The 26,467-nt window shown below is 38.7% G+C and overlaps 1 protein-coding gene across 1 annotated transcript in view; it reads left to right on the top strand.

Annotated features, from left to right (window-relative positions):
* Positions 1-26,467, top strand: part of GALNTL6 (polypeptide N-acetylgalactosaminyltransferase like 6) — a 433,763-nt gene that overhangs the window by 391,148 nt on the left and 16,148 nt on the right. Inside the window, exons 7-9 of the mRNA XM_053976466.1 lie at positions 2,303-2,420; positions 8,919-9,026; positions 21,934-22,155. Of these exons, the coding sequence (XP_053832441.1) occupies positions 2,303-2,420; positions 8,919-9,026; positions 21,934-22,155 (448 nt within the window). The remainder of the gene's footprint in view (positions 1-2,302; positions 2,421-8,918; positions 9,027-21,933; positions 22,156-26,467) is intronic.

Raw genomic sequence — 26,467 nt, forward strand, 5'->3', positions numbered from 1 at the left:
ACATGTTGTAATTAGATTTACTTTGGTAGGAATTGAAAATGTATTGTAGTAGTCAGAATCCTCAGGGGAAGGTTTCTAATAAAATCTCTGTTTAATTTATTCATATGTGGAAATACAGTCAATATTGAAATATGAAATGTCAATAAAAGTTAAAAAGTATTAGTATTCAGTGTATGTTACACTGCACAGCCTTGCCAGTTTGGATTTTTTTTCGCAAAGCTTTGTTTCTCAAAGCTTCTGTGTGCTTTTAAAAAAGTAATCTCTCAAGGAAAATTAAATTTGTCTGTAAGAGTCATGAAAATGGGTAGTTTATTTTTTTTTTAAGATACCATATAGAAGTGAAAGGAAAATTATCCATAATGTTTCTCATTACCATGAATGCAAATGAGGGGATAATTTTCTTTCATGTATGGGATTCACTGGCTGCCTGATGGTGGCAGAGACCACTCAGCTGTTTGCTTGCTATTTTATCATCTCTACTGCCTTGGATAAAAGACAGCAATCTAAAAAAGTGTTAAGGCAGAGAAAATATGGCAGAATATTCCATTAACATGATGTCCTCTTCAATAAACTCCTAATTTATGCATGGATTCCTGAAATATTGACCAACCCCAAGTTCACTGCCAAATCCTAAACCAGTGGCAAAGGTTTTATTTTCCCTGGGCTTCCAGGATGATACCATCTGCTTCCATTGCCCCAAACAAACCACCATCAGTAATTCAAAACAAAAATAAAAATCCCCCAGGATGGAACAATTTTCCCTTGGGGCTTCACTGCTATAAGGCACAGGGCACAGTTTCATGTAGGCTCTGTGCTAAGGAAACATTGCCTGGAAGCCATCCAGGTGTCCCGTGGCTTTGTCTTTTCTTCTCTCTCTGACCAGCCATCAGCATGAATGTGTTCCTTCTCGCCTCTTGGTGTAAAACTCATAAGGCTAGTGTTGATCTGCTTTGTAGGAATTGCATAGTTGGGTTGGACTTTCTTAAATGTGTTGTTTCCCTCCTGTTCAGCACAGATGCCTTTGTATTCCCCTTCCACCACAACTTCAAGGAGTAAGCTGAAGAGCAACATTTGAATCCTGAGAGCTGTCAATGTATTTACTGCATTAGAAACGAGGTCTTCTTGGTACTGAAAGAAAATTAAAAGAGAAAATGCTTGTTTTCTGTTGTAGATGTCAGCGAACCCAATGGGAAGAATGATGATGTCTGACTTAGTTCAGAAGGCTGAATGATTTCTTTATTATAATTATGCTATAATGCATTCATATGCTATATAAAAGAGGATACTAAATACTACATGCTACTTTCTCTAACTATCATATCTAAGTACTAACAACTTGTGACCCTGTTCTCCAGAGTCCAGACACGGGTGGATCCAATTGGCCATCAGGCCCAAACAATCCACCATGATCCAACCAAGCGTTCACTCCAGATAAACAATTCTCCAAACACATTTCACAAAAGAAAGACAAGGAGCAGAAATAGAAATTGTTTTCTCTTTCATTTCTCCCTGTGTACCTTTATGAAAAATCCTGAGAGAGAGAGAAATGTGCTTGCCACAGTTTTCCAATAACAAAATTCCTGCTTATAAATTTACAATATGTTTTTGTCATTATTCTCTAACAATAACTTTAAATATCTCATTTGTTTTCTATATTGTCTGTGATAAAGACTGAGTTAATTTAAGAAAATTCCACATATTTATTAATGGAATAAATAGAAACATGGGAAGCATAGCAAATTATTTGCCTATAAGTCACATTGCCACTGTGAGACATATTTGAGGAGTTCTAAATGCTTAGGAAAGCAGATGTTTAACTCCCAACAGCTTCTCTTCAACCATCCTCTTTCACCTTTCTGCCTTTCTCTAGCCAGCACATATGAGACTGAAATGAATTGAAAACTTATGCTCACTTTCAAATGCACATTACTTCACGTGGACTACTGAGACACATTAAGTACTTTGGCAGGTTTCCAGAGTCCCTTTCTTTCTGTTACTTAACAACAAACAGAACTTTTGGGGGTTTTAGGGCTTGGTTTTGTTGGGATGTTTTTTTTAAAGGAACTTGTGCATGACTGTCTACCATTCTCTAGATCTACTACATTGAGTGTTTCTCATCTAGAGCCCCTTTTTGGATTAATAAAAGTAAATATTGTTTGGTTACACTACTATCATCTGTGTTTATCTGTGCCTTTCATAGCTTCACAATTCAAACAGACATTCCTACAAACACACCCAGAGGGCACACACAAATGGACCAAATATCTTCATTATTGTTTGTGTTGCTTTATTTGTCCTTCAGGTCTCCTGTAATGGCTGGAGGTCTATTTGCCGTTAACCGGAAATGGTTTTGGGAGCTGGGAGGCTATGATCCAGGATTAGAAATATGGGGAGGAGAGCAGTATGAAATCTCCTTTAAGGTAAGTAATCAAGCCACTTTATAGAATAATTCCTTGCTGGTGTTACCGCGATGCTTTCATTCATCTGTGCTTCTGTCTTTTTTAACTAAAATTAATTTAACACAATACTTCTTTTCATTAGAAATTTCCACAGTGCCATAAGCAAATGCTCCAGAAGCCATACAAAAATCACACTGAGTGCAGCTCCCTCTGAAAACATGCTAACTTACCACTGTCAATGAATGAAGTTCCACCTTTTCCCTTTCATCAAACCTTCTCCACTTACCTTCACTCAGATGCTGTGTTTGTGCTCAAGTGTTGAGCTCAGTTCAACAAGCCAACAGACAACTAATCCAGCAAAAAATAAAATGGAATAATTTTTCTGTCCAGATCAACAAGTTTAATCATCTCTGGGGATAGTGTCCCCTGGAGTCAGCTCAAGAAAATGGGTGGAAACAGAGAAAGTTATAGGAAGAAAGACTCCTTTCAATAGCAGTGGATCACTAGAGCAGCTCAGCTGCCATGAGCTGTTTTCTGTAGGCCAGCTGTTGCAAAGCAGACTTTTTAAAATTGCATTTAAATTATTGTAATGACATATGGGGAGTTTTCAAGTGCTCAGGTTATGTTCAACCAGCCATGTTATAGTATAACCTCATATCCTGTATGTGGACATGTATATTGAAATCAGTTAGTTGGCATTTACATGTAGAGCTGAAAGTCTTGTTACTTTCTACATGGAAGACAAGCATTTTTATTAGTTTGATGAGGACTAACATGTCTAATTTTGAAAACTGAGTTTATTTTCCAGTATACTCAAGGACATAAAAATTTTACCTCGTGGCCTCTATGTGCAAAGTTTTACAAGGACTTGATAGAATTTCATGACTTAGATGATTTGAGTCAAACATATTTGGATAAAGCTTGGAACTGAAATTGCAATTCAAATTTAGCTCCAGGATTTCTCCAGCCTACTTCCAAACTCTGTCAGTGTAAAGCTCTTTAAATAAATATAGCATGTCAGCCATGACTAATATCAGATACCTTGCAGCTGAGTTTCAGCTGCCATTAAAACAATGCTGAGGCCATTCTGTTGAATGAAATGTACAGTGTCACCCAGCACTGGTTTTCCAGGCTGTCTTTACAGGAGTTCCAAGAACTGCAAAATGTTTTGCACTAACTGGCTTACTCTTGTGTTTCTCCAAATCATTTTTATACCTCGGCAAAACAAAACAGGAAGGCAGGGGAAACTCAATAGCTAGACCGTATGTTTAGAATAGATTCATTTCCTTTCTGTCCATTTAGATTGCTTCAGAGGCAAATATAAGTAGTCTCTTGTAGCTGTCACAATGGTCTCCAACACGTCACCCATGATTTTATTATCTTATTTCAAATACTCCTTTTATTCAGCATTGCAAAGAATATACTTGTTCTCTCCAGACTTTGTATAGAAACCATGGTAAGACAACTGGAAATTGAGATACCAGATTGTCCCAGTGTGTTTTGTTCAAGTGAAAGGTGTTTTTTTTTTGGAGGCAGCTGTGGCACACTGGGTCTCATTTCAGTCATATCTCTGTATCTATCTCATTAGTATATACTAACCTTAGGGTCCTTGTCCTTTCTTACTAGTGTTAAAAGAAGAAAAAAATAGTCCTTAGAAATGACTGCCAAATAGGAGCAAATTCCTGTTGGAAGAATTTAAGAGATGTAAATTAAAAAAAAAAAAAAAAGAAAAAAAGATTGCTGTTTGGTTTGGAATAACAGAAATTGGAAAAAAAATCACAGGGGTGGAAGAGAAATAGAAAGAACTGAGGTTTATTATGTCAGAATCACCACTAACACCTTGGGAAAGGTTTCTGCTTCAGCAGATTCTACTGTAGCTATAGATTCAGTTATCTTAAAACTTATTAAATGAGGTCAAGTTGGCCAGACAGTTCAATTTACCAGACCTGTTGAGAAAACTTGGTAAGATAGTGGACTTGCAAATTGTTCTGAAGTCAGTGAAAGTCAGTGAAAAAGCCAACCAACCAGACTGGTTCAGCTTCCTTGGCTTCACTTGAATCTAGAGATGACAATTTACTCTTTTTTTAGAGCATCCACATCTATGGCCTGTGGAAGTGCTGTCAGACAGGTGCTGTGTGTTGATGCCACATCTTTAATTTGCTTGGCAAATAATTATTTGGAGTACTCTGGATGGTGACATGGCCGCAAACTGCCTCAAAAAATGACTTCTTCATTAAATAGTTTCTTAGAATAATTTTACATAAGAAAGCGTTCAGGATTTTATTTTTTGGCAACATCAGGATCTTTTTTTTTTTCATTAAAAAGGTGTATGACATCTTGCTGACAGTACTCTAAGGTGTGTGCTAGACTTGTGAAAGCTGGCAAAGCACTGGAACTCACCTGATTAATGGCATCTCTTCACAATAACAAGGAAAGTCACTATTTGGGAAATCCTAGATCAAAATCTGTTAGACAGGCACAGTTTATGTAGTAATCAGCACAACACTGAGTAGCAAAACATACTAATGTCCTGTGTTTCCTGAAGACCCTTGTGGTTGACCTTGGCTGTTTGCCAGGTGCCCAGCAAAGCTACTCTAACACCCCCCTCCTCATGTAAGTAAGGGAAAGGAAATATTACAAAAGACACATGGATCAAGATAAGGAGAGGGAGACATCACTCAGCAGTTACCATCATGGGCAAAGCTGACTGACCTGGGGAAAAAATATTTTATTACTGATCAAATCAGAGTAGGGCAATGAGAAATAAACTCAAATTTTAAAACACTTTCCCCCACCCTTCCCTTCTTCTCAACTCCACTCCCTATCTTCTCCTCCTCCTCACTCTCAGGGGAATAGGAAATGTGGACTACGGTCAGTTCATCATATGTTGTCTCTGCTGCTCCTTCCTCCTCAGGGACACCTCGCACTCTTTCAGGGGTTGCAGGGGCACAACTGTCTCTCTGTGGTTTTCACCACAGGCTGCAAGGGAATTTCTGCTCCAGCACCTGGGGTATCTCCTCCCCCTCCTTCTTTCCCTGACCTTGATATCTCTTGAACCTGAGGGAAGCTTCTGGCAGCTTTCACAGTAGCCACCTCTATTGCCCCCCCACTACCAAAACCTGGCCATGCAAACACAGTGCAATCCTTCGCACTAGACATTCCTTAGCCATCGTAAATCATACCTTAACAAAAATGCTAATTGTGATTCCCTAGCCTCTTGAAGGTAGTCATCTGTATCTACAGTTGTTTTATCCTTATCCATGCCAATACATTTTCCAAATTCTCTTCATCCTTGTTTTCCAAAACACACCTTCAAGTTAATTAATCCCTTTCGTTATCATCGTAATCACTATTAATTCCCTCCACAGCTGTCAATCTTAGTAGGAGATAGGGAGTGGAGGGCCATTACCACTTTTTAGTGCAGTTGTAATCTGTATGAAGGATTGACAAATGTGGAATATTGCCAGTTTTCTCAGAGTTTTAGAGGTGCTGGTGAGTATTGTTGAAATACCCACAGTCATCAGTTCCCAGTTTACATGGTACAGTTTTAATATTTCCTGACAGGAAATCCCACTTCACCTCCAGTAAATGGTTTTGCAATTTGCAGACCCATTGACTGTAGATTTGCAGTCAGTGATCCTATTTTTCATTTTTTTTTTTCATTTAGAGGAACATTCTCACTGTGTGTAAAAGTTCACAGGAAAATATTGTTCTTTCTCCTTTTCTACAACTGCCAAATCCATTCTTTTGGCTTATATTTCAAGAGTGACTGAAAAATCCCATAAAAATTTAATATTCTTATTTTCTATAACTTCTTCAGCCCCACAGTTTTAATACATTTCTCCTGTTTGTAGTCCATCCCTCTTGCACAATATGAAGAGCACCAAGTTGTCGCCTTTGCATGAAATACTTTATATTCCTCTTCCACCAGTTTACTGTTTGTATTTTCCCTTCATTTCAGTGTCTCTCACTGTTGTCTGTCTTGGTACTGACTCTCAGCAGCAGTATATTTCTCAATTAGTTTTGAAGCCTAATCCAAAGTCCATTCAGTACCCTCTAAAATCCTTTGCATAATTTGCTGTATGTTTATGTTCCTTTTCACCAACGACACACCCTCCACTGCTCAAAAATCGTGAGTCTCTTACTACAGTAATTATGACTACAGTGTAGCATATGGATTGGAATCTCAGTCTTGCATGCACAGTATTTACATTTTTCAGGTAGTTTCCAGGCTGGATCACTCATAAACAAACCAGAGACATAAGGTGGGGGAATCACAAGAGAAGGCAAAATTCAATTTAAAAGACAAAGAACTAATGTGAAAAGAGAGTGATTCACCCAAAATCCCACAGGAACTGTAGAACGGAGCCAAAAAATACATCTGTGGCATCTAAACTCCAGTCAGGAACAAAGCCACATAACCACAGCTTAATTTCTTTTAAAGCTTGTGTTAATGCCTTCTTTTTGCTTTCAACCATCCCTATAAAGTATTTTGCAACATTCTGTTGGAAGGAGCCATATAAAGATAAATTGTGAGATAGTCTCTAGTTGACACATAAACTACTCTTTTGATCTTTCCAGGCTGGAATTGCATTATTTTGGTTTCATCTTTGCTTTTTATACCTCAGCTGCAGACCAGATTCATTGCTTTTGTAAGAAGGAGACATTAACGATCCTAAAAGTTTCATTGCTTCTGATATAATTTTGCCAAATGTCCCACACCACCTGCGTTTCTTTCATGGTATACTGGAGGTCTGTAATACTTAACACAGAAGTCATTATCCAATTTCTTGTATTTAGTGCATGTGACATAAAAATGCACATTTTAAAGACAAAGTTGCCAGAATTGATCTTCTCAGGAAAATATAAAAAATGCTTTTAATACCATTCTGAAGCTGAAAGATAAACAGGAACAGCTGCTAAATGTCCTTCAAGGCAGCCCAAGATTCATTTCAATTACCCTGCACAGCATACCTCAGGTGCAGCACAGCGTTTTCAGGTTTTATATCTATCAAATATAAACCTAACACAGTGTAATTTCCTCCCACTTGTTATTGCCTCAGCATATCTGACTGGAGTTTCATTTTGTTTTTAACTGTTATCCTACTGCTTTAGAGGAAGTGCAATATATGTCTACTGCAGCTCTCATTGCCTCAGTTTAAGTACTACTGGCCTAAATATATATATATGTATGTATGTATATATATGTAAATTCTGCTTTCTTGTCTTTTAAATTTTTGCTGGGGCTGACCTTTGAGTCACACTGCTGTCCATTCTTCAAAGGCTAAGAAGCCTTGATTAACCACAGTAATAATTTGCCTAGCCTTTGAAATGCCATGTCCATTTAAAAAACAAGAACAAATAGTTAACATAGGTCTGCTCTTTCACTGGGGCACTGGGTTATTTGAAGACAGCCACAGAGAGCAAATTCCCACTTAAAAAAAGTATAAATGATGTGACATACAAAGGAAATATTGTTAGAAAAGTAAATAACATTATTTTAACATTCTTGCTTTTATGATATTTCACTATGTTTATGCACATTTTCCAGTGAACTAGCTGTTGTGAGATGAAACAGGTGAGGATTTCAAGGTTTATTTAAAAGGTAGATTTTACAAAATGTTTTTTTTATATCCTTATGTCCGCATGGCATGACTTCATGAAAGATTGCTCCAGGTGGTAATAAGCTATTTTGGCATTGGGTCTCCATTCCCGATCCACCAGCCCTTCCCTAAGAAGGGCTGTGCTTACTAGGACAGTACATGACATGTCCAGAGGCACCTACCCACAGCTCCTATGCCTTAGTTCTGTGATGGCAGGCAGTATGCAGCAGCTTCCTGTCCCAAGTAGCTCTCAAACCTATCCAACTGCACCTTGCATCCATGGAATTTAAGGACAAAGCCCCTCTTTCACTGGTTTCAAGCCTTCCTTAGACATTTACATTAGTCTACTTAGGTTTGCTCTGTAATGAGATTAGATCCTCAAACATTTCATTATCAGGTCTCAGTTGGATGCTGTGGCTAATTGCTAAGGGACTGTAAGGGCTGATACACAAATGATCCATAAGAAGCAGCTACCTAAATCACTTTGTCGTTCAAGCCTTCACTCTAGCCCCTGTTTTCACCATCCACAGTATGAATAGCACAGTCAGTCAGGGGCTGAATTCCAGGACCAGGCAGATATACCCACTATAACACAAACAGGCAAACACAATGAAAGTGGCTGAATTTAAACTCCCTTACAACCCAAACTGTTCTATTCCTATTCCTATTCTATTTATATATATTTTATAATTTTCTTTTGAACATACTCTGCTTTTGCAGAGTGAGATTCTGGTGGGAGAGTCTGCCACATTATGATATCCCCGTTACCAGCATGCCAAGAAGGCCACCATGTCTGTGGGAGGGGTCAGCACAGAATGATGTGTTTTTTTCTAATTCACATTCATTAAAACGTGATTTTTTTGCCTCATTTGTTTCCAGGAATCATTTTTTCACTTGCTTTCTGTCTGCTTTCCAGGTGTGGATGTGTGGAGGTGGCATGTATGATGTTCCATGCTCTCGAGTTGGACATATCTACAGAAAGTACGTCCCATACAAAGTCCCTTCTGGAACCAGCCTTGCACGGGTGAGTAATTGGGTCTTGCTGTTTTTCATTTTCATTCATTATCAGTCTCTTCATTCCTTGTGAACCAGTTTCCAGTAAACTATGAAAATGGAAAATGAATGTTTCTTTATTTTTCTGAAATGAGATATGCAATTACTGCAGTTATCCTGCCTTTCAGAGATAAGATTGCCAGGAATAAAATGGAAGCTTAAAATTACAGGGTTGGACATCTCAGCACAGAAACACGTTTCATGCTGATTCAAAAGAACCTAGGAATAACCTAAGGCTTGTGGTTCTCAAATTGTACAGTGTTGTCAGTCATAGTTTTTGTAAGCAGGGCCAATTTGAATGCACATTTTCTTATCAGTCAGCAGAATTGGCAGAATCTCATGGAAGGGATGTTTTCTGAGGCAAAGGGACTGAGTAACAATTATTTGAGTGAGTGTCTGATTATTGTGTAAAATCTGGTTGTGGAATACAGCCAGCTTGGAGCTGTGAGAGTGAGAAAATACAAGACCTCTAGACATTTCTCAAAGACTACTGAACATATTCATGTCCATGAGGGGCTTTTTGCTCAAGAGAAAATGTTCTGTAACTTTCTGGAGGTGTTCACAGGATGTCAAAAGATGGGAGATGAAGGGCACAGATGTAGCTTCCAGGAAGATACTGGTATTTATTCATGCTTGAGTTTAATCTTTTCTGGTTTAGAGGATTTTTTTTTTTTTAATAATAGAATGGCATTAATATTAAAGTCTGCATATTGCCACAGGGTAATATTTTATGAATCATAGTTTTTTCTTAATAATGAAAATGTGGTATGAATAAAAGAATGAATGTCTTGCTTTAAGGGCGAGATATTCTCGGTTTCAGCACCGCAGGACAAGGCTTGCTGTACTAACTGCAGCAGAAAAAGGAGGCTGCCTATGCTGCCTGCATGACAGCTGGCTAGACAGAAAGAAGAATTTGCATTAACAGGGCATCTGTGTAGACACTGTGACACACATTCAGTAGTGGAATTAGTGGTGGGGGCAAAAATTGTATTGACTAAATTGTGAGATTAATCTCTTCCCCAAGTATAGCTCTGTGTCCTGTCAGAATTGCCCCATCCAGATTTTTGAATGAATGAAACTGCTTCATTAATGATACTCCCTGCAAAAAATCACACACAACTGGAAATAAGAAATTCAAACCTCTCAAGTCTCTGTTTTCTTTCTGTTACAGCACATAGTATCTTGTTATAGAATATGCTGTATCATGCACTCATATAGGAGAAAAATACAGTAATTTCTATTTGTGCTGCTGGCATCTTGTACAGTTCTGCACTTAACTGGCTTTCATGGTGGCACTGTGATGGCTACAACCATCAGGTAGCCACAGCCTGCAGCCTCCCTGTACTATTTATTTTAGCTTGATTTCAATAAATCATTTATGAAATATTAATGAAAAAAAACATTTCCAGTTATAAATCTGATTTCTCTGCCCATGCACAGACTGATTATTTTATAACTTGTGGGAAAAGATCTAGTGGTGGGTCTTATCCTTCTATTCAAAAATGGATAGTTCTTTCTGTGTTGTGTCAGTCCAAAACATGATGCTTAGGTAAATTTGTGACATACAGATTCACAGCTTCTTTCCAGTACAGTATTTTTTGCATTGCATCAAGGCTAACAAGAGCACAAGAGTATCTGTATTGGTGTTTTGGGCTATTTCAATAACTAGTCAAGAAATATGGATCCTTGACCCATCATATTGTGTGTAACTTTAAATCTAAAAATATTCTCTTTCACTCATCCTTGCCAGAAAAAGAAAGTCAAGGACAGATTAATCTTCAGCGTGTCAGCCCCAAATGGAGCTGTTAGCCAAAATTATATTAGGCAACTATCCACAGGAGTGGCCTGGATATTTTAACTGTCTTTGCTTTATCCTCCAAATGTTATATTATCCAAAGATTATAATCTACGCCTTATAAGTTTTTTATCAAACCTTCCTTCTAGTTCAAATATATAATGAGTTACACACTCAAGAATATCTGGAAATATTATCCCCACTGCCAAAAGAAATACTTTTCACTACTAAGTAGTTTCCACAATGGTTTTTACTAAATCCTTTTCCACCTTCTGCTGTTTAAAGGAGCATGCCGGAGATGCAGTTCACAAAGGAATGAGCCCTAGAAAGCCCGACTCTGATTCTATAAATCATTGCAAGAGACCTTTGTTAATCAGGGAGAATTTCCCCTTGTGCAGATACTGCATAAAAGGTTGACAGATTTTCCCGTCCTCTTCCCCAGCACCAGCACAAGGGAAATGGGGACTGGAATTAGGAAGAGAACAGAACTTCCAGACAAATGCAGGCATAGCCCAAATCATGCCATGGATTTCCTTTCAAGCTGTTTCAGCTTATGCTTACTGTTAAAACATAATCTTTAAAGTGAACGTTCTACCTTCCCTTAGGATTTCACCTCTCTATCTTCTAGGAGTGAGTTTCAATACACAGTTTCAGCCAGCTATGTAACACTTGACCAATCTCAGTATCTGTTTAGAGAGCATGAGAATCATGTATGCTTTAATAAATCAGAGACCTGTCAAAAATTTTGTTGCACTAACAACACTAGTTGTTGTTTTGTTGCACTAACTACACATACTGCAATCAAGATACCGTTTCCCTGAATCAATTACCCACTACTGAGAAAGACCAAGTGCACATGACCATTACCTGGTCACTGAAGGGCATTGTGCAATTTATATCCAAATGGTCTTCACCCTCCAGCTTCAGCAGGGAGTTCCCCAGCAGTTTCTGTAAATGACAAAAATATTTTTTTCTTGTTGAGTTAATCTTCGTCTCTTCATCTGTGTGTATTTTAACAATGTAAGGTCATCATTTCAGACAGGCAAAGAGTTTGGCACAGATTTCTTTTTCTCAGAAAGCTAAAAGTTGCAGGGATGCCTCCTACAGAAGAATTAGTAAACTTTTATCTACCTTAGACACATCCCCATCACTAAATAATCATTACTGCACCACACATAATAGTATGGATGATGACATCCATTTTCTATCTTACCTGTCACTCAAGATTGGGGAAGCTTTGCATATTGGTTGCTACCACATCCCACATAAATTGAAAAGCATACACATATAAAACAGTTAGTAATATTGTTTGGTGGTGCAGGCAAAATTAAAGAAAGCCGTAAACATGCATAGCAGATTTATAAACGGATTCTGCAATCAAATGTAGATAAAAAGAGTGAATATTTTTTTCTGCACATCTTAAGACATTGCTGCCTCCCAAAAGCAGTAAGTATTAAATTTTCAGGCAATTGCACGTAAAGAAATATCAATAGGCATGCAGATGTCAACACTGATTCTACTTTATAACCTGGAAGCATCACATAATTATTCATTCATTCCAAACCTGTCAAACTCTGCATAAAACTGCAGTAAATAATAACTAATTTTGCCTGTTTGTTTTAGGTAAGACATGTTTAGAAAGCAAACCTTCAGATCCTAAAAACTGCTGATTTGTTTTACTGGATTCTTTTAGTTGCTTTTTGTATTTCTGATTGTTGCTTCCCTTTTAACAATACTAGCTAAGCCATTTACTTTTAGCCAGATACCTATGAAACTGGACTTCAGAATATTCTTAGCATTTTCTTCTAGGTGTATCTCAATTTATTATTTATTTTCTTTAGTTTTGTATTTGCTTTTTGGGTGTTTTTTTTTTTTTTCTATAGAAGCTGTAAGAAATATATCAATAACATTTCACTGTTCTATAGGATATGCATAGATGAACTAAGTTTCCAAATATATCTACAGAATTTCTTTTTCTTGCATGTATTTTACACAGCATTTTAGGATTAACCACAGAACATTAGCACATTAGGGCTTTTTGAATGGAAGGGCAAGCCCACTGAAATTCAAATTGGATGCTAACCCAGCAGGGTGGTGAATCCTAACCTTAAGTTGAATTCCTCCCTGCCTGCCAGGACATGGGATCCCACAGCACAATGACTGTCTGGCACATCAGGCACAAGCACATTGACATTTCTCTCATTACATGGTGTCACTGAATTGGAACTTGCACGGGTTTGGGTTTAGGAATTCAGCTGGTAAAAGTGGGCTCAGATTCCCACCTGAACAATTGTCTCAGCCTTTTTGTGTGGCTTCAAAAGGGATCTTCAAAGAAAATTATTGTAACTATATCATCTGGTGCTGGCCACACTTGCAATTTTGTCAGAGCTTCCTTTAATATGACTGTTTTGGTCTATTTTTTCCATCTGCAAACAATACTGGGGAGTTTCTTCAAGTGGTCCATGAACATTTTATATTCTTTTTCCAGGCAGATTAAAGAATCAGGACAATCAGTTAGGTAATGGCTACATTTTCTTGTGACCAGAGTGTACATGGATAGATGTGGCATGCTATTCAGGGAACACTGCTGGCACTTTTGCAATCACCTCTGTAGCACAAAAGACTGTAGCAAAAAGTCAGTTATGATTCAGCAACCACAGTGAGCAGGTACAGTGCCAGCTTAGAACAGGCACATTATCAAGGAATCAGGCAAGAATCACCTTCTTAGAACAGCACTGCTATAATACATGATAACTATGATTATTACACAATACAGCTGTTAAGTTTCCATTGTAATATTTTTCATTAAGAGATTTATAAATTTATTATTAAAATTAATTAAACTGAGATCTCAAACAGAGTACTTACCAAAGAAAATATTTAAATTATTATCCTTGACTTTGACAAGTCTTTTGACACCATCTCACATAATATCCTCATAGGCAAACTCAAGGAGAATTAGTTAGATGGGTGGACTGTGAGGCTGGCTCTATGAGGAAGAATGGCAGATTCCAGAGGATTGTAATCAGTGGCACAGGGTCTAGTTGGAGGCTTCTAGTTGGGCCCACTATTATTTAACTTATTCATTGGTTCAGAATTACTTGAATGAAGGGGCAGATGCCTCCTCAGCAAGTTGAGTGATGACAGAAAGCTGGGAGGAGTGGCCAATACCCCAGCGTGTTGTGCAGTCCTTCAGAGGGAGCTTGGCAGGTTGGAGAGATGGGCAGAGAGGAACCAGCTGAAATTCAGCAAAGGCAACTGCAGGGTCCCACACCTGGGGAGGGAATAACCCCAGGCACCAGTTCAGGCTGGGGCTGATCCGCTGGGAAGCAGCTCTGTGGAGAAGGACCTGGGGGTCCTGGTGGACACCAAGCTGTCCACGAGCCAGCGGTGTGACCTTGTGGCCAAGAGGCCAACGGTAACTTGGGGTGCATTAGGAAGAGCATTCCAGCAGGTCAAGGGAGGTGATCCTGCACCTTTACTCAGCTCTGGTGAGTCCTCACGTGGATTGCTGTGTCCAGTTCTGGGCTCTTCAGGACAAGAGAGACATGGAGCTTCTGGAGAGGGCAATAAAGATGATTAAGGAAATGGAGCATCTCTCTTATAAGGAAAGGCTGAGGGAGGCCTTCTCAAGGCCTGTTCAGCCTTGTGAAGGGAAAACTGAGAGGAGACCTCATCAATGTCTGTCAGTACCTGAAGGGAGGGTGCCAAAAGGATGGAGCCAGGCTCTGCTCAGTGGTTCCAAGCAATGGGACAAGAGGCAATGGGCAGAAATTAATGCACAGGAAGTTCCAACTGAACACGAGGAAGAACTTCTTTAATGTATGGGTGACTGAACACCAGAACAGATTGTCCAGGGAGGTTGTGGAGTCTCCCTCACTGGGGATGTTCAAGAACCGTCTAGACACAATCCTGTGCCATGTGCTCTGGTATGAGCCTGCTTGAGCAGGGAAGCTGGACCAGATGACCCCCTGTGGTTCCTGCAAGCATTACCCATTCTGTGATTCTTTGATCTTCTAATCCTTGAATACAAAAAAGGCAAAGTATTTTTTTGGATTTGCTTTTTATGTTTTCTCCAATCTCAGTCCCCTCACAGCCACAGAGCTGGGAGCAGGCATCATCCTCACTAGAAATGGAAACATCCCTGCCCCAAGACTCTGCAGGCTGGCCTTATGTGAGTAAGAGGTTTAGATTTTCCAGTGCATGGATCCTATATTATTATTTTTGTGTACCTGGTGGAGATGCAAACTTTTATAGAGAGGACGAAATCCTGTTTGTGTTCAGATGACGTCTGTGGAATTTCAGTTCTAGGTATTTGCAGACTACTGGCTGAAAATAAATTGGCTCTTGCCTCTCTGCCAGCTGTGCTAACTCATAATAAATCAGAAGATTTATTTATATACCACACAAGCTTTGTCACCTAGTTAGAATACTGTCTTCCATGCATATGCATTTCTTTTATGCCTGCAGACATCTCTTTATTTGGTTGGGTTTTGCTGGTTCTTGGAGTTTTTTACATAAATATTTCTGATATGAAACCCAGTTAAGTTTTAAACACAGTTATGTGTAAAGAACCAAAATAAGATACCCAAGAAGGGGAAATATTGACAAGCAGTAGCACTGTGTAAATTAAAAGGGAGTTAGGGGAGAAAGGGAAAGGTATGAAACCCCCCCATTGGAGCTTAACTGATGTGGGCAGGTTAAAGTATTAAAACCTTAACATCACAAGACTGTGGTTAGTGTCTAGGAAATGTTTTATTGTTTTCCTGCTGTAGAAATTCACAGAAATTATAAACTTTGTGTTCTGACATTGATGGAAGGATCTTTGCACAAAACTGAGGGTATAGTTTTTCTCCTTGTGAGTGCTCTGGAGTTTTATACCCTGCTGCTTCTGGTACATTAATCCATACTTGTTGGATGAGCTCCTCCAGTCACTTTGTTCTCTTCTCTGTAATGATTCATTGTAACATTATGCTACTCATATTCCAGAGGAACTTAGAGTTATCTTGACTGGATAGATCCCAGTGCACTTTTTAAATACATTTTGTATAAAACAAACGAAATATCATATTATTTCCAGACAAATTAAATACAGCTGCTTTTAGAGGTAAACAGGGCACTCATTTTGAATTAGCAACAATACTGTGCTTCACAAAACAAAAATAGAACAATTTAAATTGGTAAGATGATGTAGGTGAAGTGAAAATAGTACCACTAGAACTTTATTAGGAAGAAAAAGAGATTAATATGTCAGTAGTTGCCGAGATTGTTGTATTATTCTTGGCAAGTAAACAGTAATGTTCCCTCTTAGATTTCACAACCAAAATACAGTTGGGCCTCAGACATGCTGCGGTGATTCGTATTTGATTGACGTAACTGAAAGTGATTTTGATGTCCTGTCTCATATGACAAATACCAGCTGGTGATATCCAGCTTCCTGGAAAATGTTCAGATTAAATGCAGGACAATAGGATCTCATTACAGGTTTCAACTGTTCCAGTAGTAGTTTAATATTGACAAAAGTAAAGTCTATAGATTGAGATCAGGGTCGGTTTCATGTGGTGAGATAGACACAAAAGCAGAAAAAAACAGGTTATGCAGGCAAAATGAAACAAACAATAGAACCATTGTGCTCTTTTAACTGGACTAATCCAGTTAAACTTTGCTTAGAGCTAATATTTATGGACCTGTTCTTTGACATGTCCCTGTCTCACCCTGATGTTCCATTCTTATGGTCAGTGTCTGCTTTCTTCTCACTGAGTAATATCATGTCTCTTGAAAATGACAGGTGGTCTTACACACTTTAAAAAGGGACAGTCACAGAGGTGTATCTACCCTACTCACTGAACAAAATGACCCATGAAAAGATTTCTTTTTTCAAGTGCAGAAGTCCTCATTTGTCTCTCTCTTTCTCCAGTCAAGTTGATTTAAACTCTTTTATTGAAGTCTGCTGTGCTGGCTTTAGCTGGGATAGAGTTAATGTTCTTGAGCGTAGTTAGTATGGAGCTGTGTTTTGGATTAGCGCTGGAAACTGTTATCAATGTAGAGATATTTTCCCTATTGCTCAGCAGGGCTTGCACTGGGTCAAGGCCTTTTCTGCTCCTCACACCATCCCCCCACCCAGCAAGAGGGTGAGGTGCTGGGAAGAGACACAGCTAGGACAGCTGATCCAAATTGACCACAGGGATATTCCAGACCATATGGCATCAGGCTCAGTATATAAAGCTGAGGGAGAAGGAGAAAGGAAAGGTGTTTAGAGTGTTGATGTTTGTCCTCCCAAATCGCCATTAGGCATGAAGGAGCCCTGCTTTCCTGGAGCTGGCTGAACACCAGCCTTTCTACGGGAAGAGGTGAATGGCTCTGCTTGTGTGCACAGTTCTTCCTTTCCCTGTTAAATTGTCCTTATCTCAACTCTTGAGTTCTCTCACTTTCACTCTTTGGATTCTCTCTCCCACCCCTTTAAGGAGGACTGAGTAAGTGGCTGTGTGGTGCTTACTTGTCAGCTGAGGTTAAACCATGACATCCATGTATCAGTAACATCGTAACTTACTGTCCTGGTGACTATTGTTGAGTAAAAATACAAAGCAAAATTAAATGTATGAGTTTATATAAACTTAAATAAAACTTGTCTAAATGTAAGCCCAGTGGTAAAGAATTTACCAGAGAGTAAAACTGTAACAGTGATTAAGATTATATCAAGAACACATAAATGAGCAACTGATGACTGCTGATGACTCAGTGTGGTTGCTGTCACTGTTGTATTCATCTCACAGTCTCTTTGTGACAGCTGTTACAACCTAACATATAGAAATATACATCTACTGAAATACCATTGGCCTTACTGATTCTCATACAGAAATTTTTCACTTAAAATTAAAAAATTTAAATTGTCATTGGTCTTCTTGGATAGGTCCTGAGATCCTCCTCAGATGTCCACTTAGAGTGACTTCTTTATTTTGTGTGTCAATTCATGTAACTAATTAATAATTAATTGATCTTCATTGAATTGTTTTTATTTAATTTTTTTCCTTATTTTTTTTTTCCTATTAAGAGTAACCAATCTGGACATCTGTAGCCTTGCAATGAATTTGTCAACCAAGCTAAGCTACGCCATTTACAGCTGTAGAAACATGTTGTCAAGCATTGGAACAGGCTGCCCGGGGAAGTGGTTGAGTCACCGTCCCTGGAGGTATTTAAAAGCCATGTAGATGTGACACTTAGGGACATGGTTTAGTGGTGGACTTGGCAGTGCTGGGTTAACAGCTGGACTTGATGATCTTTGAGGTCAGTTTGAATCTAAATGATTCTATGATTCTATTTTTCATTTTTTCCTTTCCACATGCATTTACATGAGATTTTCAGATTGAATCCAAGCAAGAGTGATCTACCAGAAAGATATGCCAGAACTGGTTCTTCCTATAGAGATATTTGATGCCATTTGAGAAACTGACATTTAAAGGAGTTTTCTGTAGAAGATTACATAAATACTAACAGGAGACAGAAATCAAGAAGATTCAAATCTAATGCCTGTTGATTCTAAATTATTTGAAGATTAGTTTCACTGTGAAACTTAACTGTCTCATGATGATGAAAGTGAAATAAGTGGTTAAATGATGTTGTAAGACATTCACAAAATGCAACCTAATCTGGTAGGCTCTTAAAGTTCTTTGGCATGCAAGTTCTGGGGCAGTATACCCACGCAGAGTAAAATCATATCAAAGTCAAACTGCTTAAAGACTGGTTTACAGCTACACTCTGTCAAGATTGGGTAGCTATTCAAAACCATTCCCATTTCTGGGGCTCATATGACATGCTCAGCTTGTATCTAGCCTCACCCAAGGGTCAGGCAAGGAGGAAGTGACCATTTTCCTTCCTCCATCCACTGTGTCAGACATCCACCCAAATTATGGGAATGGCAGCTCTGGAAGACTTGTAAAGTACTTGAAATCACATCCTTACCTTGCAGTAAGTCATTTGATTGGTAGGCCTAAAGTGCTCAGAAATTAGGGCTCTGATTTTGGTTGTGCTCCTCAGATAGGATGAGTAAAAGCCAAGTAGCTCCCTACTATAATTTGCAGAGAAGAGTTATGGTCCTAAGAGGTTCTCTTAGGTTCTCTTAGCAATTTATCATGCTGCTAGACAGCCACAGAATGGGGATTTTTCAGCTTACAAGTTCACCCATCTCATCTTGGACAGCCTGTATTTTTGCTCCAGGAACATGCTGTGTTCTAAATAAGAACATAGATGATGTTTGCCTTTTCTGTGCAAGGTTGCACCAAACTAGCTTTCAGTACAGCAGCTCTTCCTGACTGCATTCAATTCAAGTATGGGGAATTTCGCTACTAGTCTGGACACATTTATGTTAAAAGGAAGTATGGTGATTTCTAAGCTTGTATAGTGGTAATAACGATAAGAAATGCTAACCCAGGCTAACTGAGGTCAACAACTAAATTGTTTAGATGCTGAGTGCTTGCCCCGGAAACAGCTTCTCACTACTCCAGTACAGAGTGTTCCTTTTGGTCATGTTCATAAGTAGTCTGAAGATTTAGAGCTAGCAAATCAAGAGCCTGTATTTTTAAAAACAAACCTCTTGAAAGGCTGTATTTTTAAAAACAAACCTATTGAAAGGGCTGTCTCATAAGGGTTTGGCTTATGAAATAAATGTATAAACAGAGGAAGGATAATATACTAGTTCATTACAGGCGATTTTTAGCATATGATGGAAAGAACAGTCTTAGAAGAACAGGAAAGCAAAGTTTTAAATAGATTTATCCAAAGTGTCCTACCTGATACATGGGGAATCATGGGAGGAACTGACTCTTTTTTTTAATACTGTGTTTGGTGGGTTTACACAAAAATACACATGAAACCCAAACAGTTATAAAGGTGGTATTGGAAAACAAAGAGTTTTTGACCAGTGAATGAGAATTTTGAGCTAGTGACCAGTAATATCAAGATTTTTGTTGGACTCATGTTTTATCGGTAACAATTATCTAAAGCAGAATGCAGTCCTTTTAGTGCAGCCAAGTAACTAGAGAAGAAAGTCCATCAGAGACTACTCTTAGTATAGGTGGTGCAAGACTTACATTGAATTTTTCCTTCCTAAGGGAACTTTTTATTTTTTACTGTACTTTTACTGTATGGCTCTTTTTATAGTATGATTTTTAAATATAAAAATAGCTTACCAGATGAAATGATTGCAAAAAACTATTTTATAGAACAGTCCTAAACTGCATTTGCATTGTGGCAAATGAGGTATACAGCATGCAGTGAAAGATATGCTAGAAATCACACATGTTTTCATTACTTTGGCTTTTTGTTTAATGTTCCTAATAATATTTTTTTTTTGCCTCATGTACAAAATCTCATCACATAGTATTTTTATGTGTCAGAAAATTTCTGTGTTACAGGTTTTCTGCTAGAAAGGTGAGATTGTAATTTAGATTATGTTCTTGATTTTTTTCTGGTTTTCTTTGTCCTACCCAGTTCCTATTCTTGAATTCTAATTTCTTGTAAAGCTATTTAGGTCTTCATGAAATTACAACACAAGTCAAACTTATGTGGGGCACAAGCCATTTTTGAATAAGGATATGAGTGTTGTGAATTCTTACACTGCTTTAATGTTACTTGCTTTGTCCCTGCAGGTTTAACATATTTGCTTCACAAAGAGAAAGCGCATAGAAACTTATCTTGCAGTGTCAGCTAAAAGTACTTCCTTTGTTCTGTGTCTTGCTGTCTTTGTATTCAGATAGGCCTTATTAGTTTAGAGACATTTAGTTTACATGGATTAATAAAATTCAGGAAAAGCATTTTCCAGTGACTCTTGAAGGCAAGTCAGAGTATGAATCCAGCTTACTTAGATGCAGAGAATGTTCTGAAAAGAAGCATTACCTTATGTTGATGATAATCAGATGTATGTTGTCCTCCAGCTTATTACAGAGTGAATCTCAGCATTTTGTAGTTAGTGTTCTATAAAAAGAATGTTATAAAACTTAATTATCTTGTTTTTACATACAAAGCAGTAAGAACACCCTAGTGTCTCAATGTCATCCAGAGAGATGTTGCTTTGCTGGTGGGATAAAAGGTTATTGGGCAGCTGTGGCAATACAGAATAGACCAATTCCATATTCCACTACAATATCTGCATATAAATTTGTGTGGATTGGGTTGCAGGAGGAATTTTAAAAACACACAAAAAAAAACAGAAAAAATGCCCTCTTCCTGGTGGTAAATAATAATAAAATATATCTCTTCACTCTACCCAGAACTTTCCTTTGCAATTGTATTTGTTTTATTTTTTAATTTGAGGCAGCTAATTTAATTAATAACAATTTGAATAACTTATTATGCAGCAAAATAAGTAACTCTGTTTCCTATAAAATGCCAACAAAAATGGACTTTGTGGAACACAGCCAGAACTGGATTTCATGGAACCTAAATAGTCCTAGATATGTTCATAGGATGAGTGAGTGCAGAAAGCCACAGGTTGTTGTGGTTTCTATCCCAGGAGGTCTTTTTCTTCAGATCAACTCCTCTTCAGGGCTGCTTGCCCCCAAACATTCACTTGTAAGACCTCATCCTAAAATTTAGGTAGGAATTGCTTGGTGACTAAGCAGCATCATGACAGATTGAAATTCAGATGCTTTTCAAATGCAACGTGAAATACATCAGAAGGAAGAATTTGAACCATTCTTCCATGTTAGCAGGTCTGAAATAACAGGGGAAAAAACAGGGACCAATGTAAGCAGCTGAAAGGAAATTGTTCAACATCCATCATTAATCAAAAACCCATATGAAGAATATGCATAAAGAATGTGAAGGAAAATAAGATGTTCAACATACAGAAGGCTGTCTCTCACAGAGCCAGCAGGAAAGCAGGGTACTTAGTACTCTGTAGTGTTTGCTCAACACTGCAATAAAGATAGCATACGGTTACTGGAACTTTTCCAGGTTTTAAGACTGAGAAATGAGACCAGCTAAGCTTAAAAATTGTGTGGAATGCTGATTTCTTGTTTTGTTTTGTTTAAAATTTTCCCACTCAAAACATGTAGAAATTAATGTTACTCTTTTTTGTGCCATGCAGAACCTGAAGCGAGTGGCTGAGACGTGGATGGATGAGTTTGCAGAGTACATTTACCAGCGACGGCCTGAGTACAGACATCTCTCCACTGGTGACATCTCTGCCCAGAAGGAGCTGCGCAAGCACCTTAAGTGTAAAGATTTCAAGTGGTTCATGGCTGCAGTGGCTTGGGATGTCCCCAAATATTACCCTCCTGTGGAGCCTCCACCTGCTGCCTGGGGGGAGGTGAGAAATAGATCAAATTTAAATTAATCTAACATTTTAGATTGTGGGAAATTAAAATTATTAAATGAGAGTAAACCTGATGTTAAGTAGTGTTATTAAGGAAGTTCACAGTGGTTGAAACAGTCCCTGGACTATCCATTGAAATGAGAAACTGTCATGTCTTAGAACTATCACTGTTGCTTTTGTAACTCATTGCAGCTTTGTGTGTAGAGGGCATATGATGTATGCAACAATGAGGACAAAAATGAGTAAAAAAGTATGTAGCACTCATTACTGAATGTCACAGAAGATTCGAGATTCAGAGAATCACCTTAGTAAAAAGGAGGTCTGAAGTCACTGCTCGGGGTTTTTTGCATACCTACTGGTATACCTCCTCCTGTCCTTACAAGGACAATCGTGTGCAGATGGAGTTAGGTTTGCTCACACGTGAAATGTGACAAGCAAGGCCTGGATACTTTCCTTTTAAAAGGACTGATTTTGCTCAGCTGTTCTATATATTCTGTAGGTGCTGTCATCACCGAGTACCAGTAGCAGACAAGTACAATTTCTCTGTTGATGGATATGGGAAGGGAGAGACCACAAAAGAGAAGCCAATATCAGAGTATCACTGCAGAGCAGGGGCTGAGCAAACAGCCAGCTGCAAATCTCCACCTGTGATGAAGATGTTCTGCATTCAGACCTTTCTGAAGAGCAGAGCTGTAGCAAACCTTTCTTTGACAGTTTGTTTTGTGCAGAAGAAACGAGAACACAAGGAGTGCTAGGAGAGGAAATTACTTCTTACTCGCACTGAAAAAGTACTGTGGCCTTTGTCCCCAAGAACTACAGCAGCTTCTTGCCATGGATCGGTCACATTTAGAAGGCTCTTTCCTCTCAGTTCATTAAGATATATAGAGAAGGCTTCACTCTTCCAGTTTATTGTGCTACTTTTAAAAAAACATAGGAATAACAGTACTGTGAGTTCTAGCCTTTTCTGATTTTTTAGGAGATGTTCTTGGGGCTGTCATAAAATTAACTTTCATATTTGAAACGAGAGGATAAAGTTGAAACTTTGACCAAAACATTTGGTAAGATCAGCCACAAGTCTGCATATTCTCAGTGGTCAAGACTGGACCATAGACTTCTAAACATAGATACCTCTACTATTCTCCAGAATTTATATTTAGAAAGGCAAATTATTGCGGCTGCGCGTTACTTTTCCTGCCCTGGTCGGCTCCCGAGAACGCGGCTTGGCACCTCAGCTCCTTGTCAGGGTCGGTGCCGCCGCTACTTCCGGGCGCTTCTGCGACTGCGCCCTGGGGTGGGCTGGCCGCGCTTTGTCATCGGCGCGAGGGAGGGAAACGAAGAGGTAGGGAATTGTCCAAATCCATCCGTGTGGCGGCTGGATGCTTTATTGATCACGGGAGCCATGATGGAGAAGCTGCGGCCGCTCCCAGCCTCACTTGGGTGAATCTGGCCCCGAGGCTGGGGTGCCGCAGAGGGATATAGGGGTGGGACAGGGGAGGACGGGAGCTCTCCGCCCAATGAACACAGACACCGTGGCTGTGACGTTGCCACAACGGCCAATGGGGACACGACGGGGGCGGACACGGGGGTTCAGGGCCAGTGGGATCGCGAGAATGAGGTGACGAGCACGGAACTGCCGGGGACCAGACGGGGGAGTGGTCACAGGAGTGGCAGGGGAGAAAACCCAATGGCCAGCAGCCTGGGGCTAACTTCTGTGGGGGGGGGGAAACACTGGGGATACACGAGGATACATGGAACCGGTAAGCTGACAAAGACCAGAACCCCAAATCTGAACCTAAAACCCAGGATGCAACAAATTACCTCATAGTGAGATTTCTAAAATAAATTTTTCTGGTACTAGCAATACTGAATTCTACTTCATAAGCTATCAGTTACAGATGTTCAAAAAAACTCCAATTTATTTATGTCTTACTGTTTGCTACTTCTTGTCAGTAATGAACTCTTTTGTTGTTAAAGTTTCTTCTTTTTGGTCCTGCTGCCCACTTTTTATGAGATTAATGTGTACTGAGAGGTAAGGAATTTATCAGTAGAAGTCAGGCTGGATCAGATTGCTGTGACTGCTACTGTGATCTTCCTTCACCATCTTTCACATTTGTACATGGGTGTCCTTGGAGGACTGGGATCAGGAGATGTGTAATTTCTCTGGCCAGCTGGACAATCCTTAACTCAGTCAAGAGGGTCTAAGAGGAGGAACTTGTGATTCAGGTATTCATTCTTTTCACAGAAATTTTAATATAATCTCTGCATAAACCCAAGTATTTTTGACAGTAAATCAAAATCATATCAATGGTGTGAAATCTGTGCCTTAAAAGCATTTACTAAATTCTTAGGAAGGATGTGAAGACCAAAGATTTTCTTTTTTGTCTAAAACATACTTTCTCTAAAATAACAGGAACAGAACTTTCAGCCCTACTTCTCTTGTTTTTCCTGAGACTGTTACATTCCTGTGCAGTTTTAATTAATTTGTTGGCACTTGCAAGGACCTTGAAAGTCCTTGAAGGTCAATGGCTGTGAGAAGCTGAAAGAGGGAAGCAGACTGTAATGGTACTGCTTTGTAAGAATCACACAGCTCTTGAAACCTTGCTGATTATACACACCAAAAGTCTGTGCCAACACTGACTGTCATTTAGTACCCTCTCTGCTTCCATTTGGAAATACTTTACATCTGCTTGCCTATGCCAGTCTGAGAGAGAGTAAACAATGAAGTACACAGACAAGTTTGGCTCTAGTATTTTGATATCTAGCTAGTAAAAGCATGTGGTGTGAAAGCAGACATCTCATAAACAGCCTCTGCTCAGCTCCTCTTTTTTTTTGCAAACACATTTATTTAAAATCTGAATCTTACATTTCTTGAAAAAATATGTTTATGATAGAAAAGAAGGACATTTTGAAAACAAAAAGCAATTTTTTTCTACACTTGTCATGGCCTTATCTCTTATGTGTGTTTGTACCTTTTGTCCTTGTAGCTGGCAGGGTGTACATACCCTTGATAATTTGTTCTGCCTTGTAACATCTGAAATATGTGCAGTAGAGCAATGTAACAGCAAATCCAGATAGATTAAGGTTAGTGAGACTGTCAGTTCTGTGTTTGAGTGATGTAACTGTTCTCTTTTCCACTGTGGAAAAGAGGAAAGTTTTCAATTAGGTTTTGTTCTTACTCTTTTGAATATACTAGGACGTCTGGTACGAATTGAAAACAGTAATACCCATCCCATGCTTTTTCTAAGACAGAATAATTTATTTGTAATATGTATTTGAAGTCCTGCTACCTAAAACAAGTAGGTGTGAATTGGCCACGAGGTGTTTTCTTAGGAAGTACTCATGAATTTACAAGCTGTGATCCAGCATGAATATATTGTGCAACTATCACAGCTTCCAGTATCTTTGAAAACACATTTTACATTAAATTAATCATATAATATCAGACATTGTAATTTATTTTAGATTTCATGAGTTCTATAGTCAAGGTGGTGCAAAAAAAAGTTGTTTTACTCAGTCAAAAGGGAATTATTTAATCTTGGTTTCACTTGCTGTTACATAAACTTCAACAATTTAATGAGGAAGTGTCTCAGTCAGTGCAGCAGTGCTAAGCTGTAGAACCTGAGACTACTCCTTTCTCAGCCCCAAACTCATGGATTTTTACAGCACTGACATGAAAATGTCGCACATAAAGTCAAGTGGCACATTTGAAAAAAGAAGAAAGCCTAAGAAGTCACTAACTTCTCTTTCAGTTGTTTTCCTTTTTTTAAAACATGTCATCCTCATACCCTTAATGAGTCAATCTGAGTCCAGCAAGTGTCGCACATCTATTGTACAAAAGCGATATAACCCCACCCTGCACAGACTGAGTGCTGCACAGCTGGACTGTTCAAATTCTTTTATCAGGATCAATGTCACACTGAGTAAGAGTCCCGTGTTTCTTCAGTGAGGTTTTTGGCAGTGCTTGACTTCTTTACCTTTGACTTTTTCTTTTTTATGGCTCACACAAAGGATAAATACTTCTAAAATTACTGTGTATCGTTTGACAGGAGAAATGGCTCATTTTTATATATTTGATTCATAGACATTGATGGCCCCAGGGTTATCTGAGTATGTAAGCAGTGGAATAAAACTGGCTCTAAGTGCTGCTCAAACAAAAGAAAAGTATCATAAATGAATACTGCTAATGTCTTCTAAAAGTTAAATCCATTTTCATATTTAAGGCATTAAATCAGATGTAGGGAGAGTATTATATAAACTGATAGTACAAGGTGCTTCTGTTGTTGCTGTATCCATAAGCATTGTCCTA

The sequence above is a fragment of the Vidua macroura genome, chromosome 4, assembly GCF_024509145.1.
Source record: "Vidua macroura isolate BioBank_ID:100142 chromosome 4, ASM2450914v1, whole genome shotgun sequence".
NCBI classification, from domain to species: domain Eukaryota; kingdom Metazoa; phylum Chordata; class Aves; order Passeriformes; family Viduidae; genus Vidua; species Vidua macroura.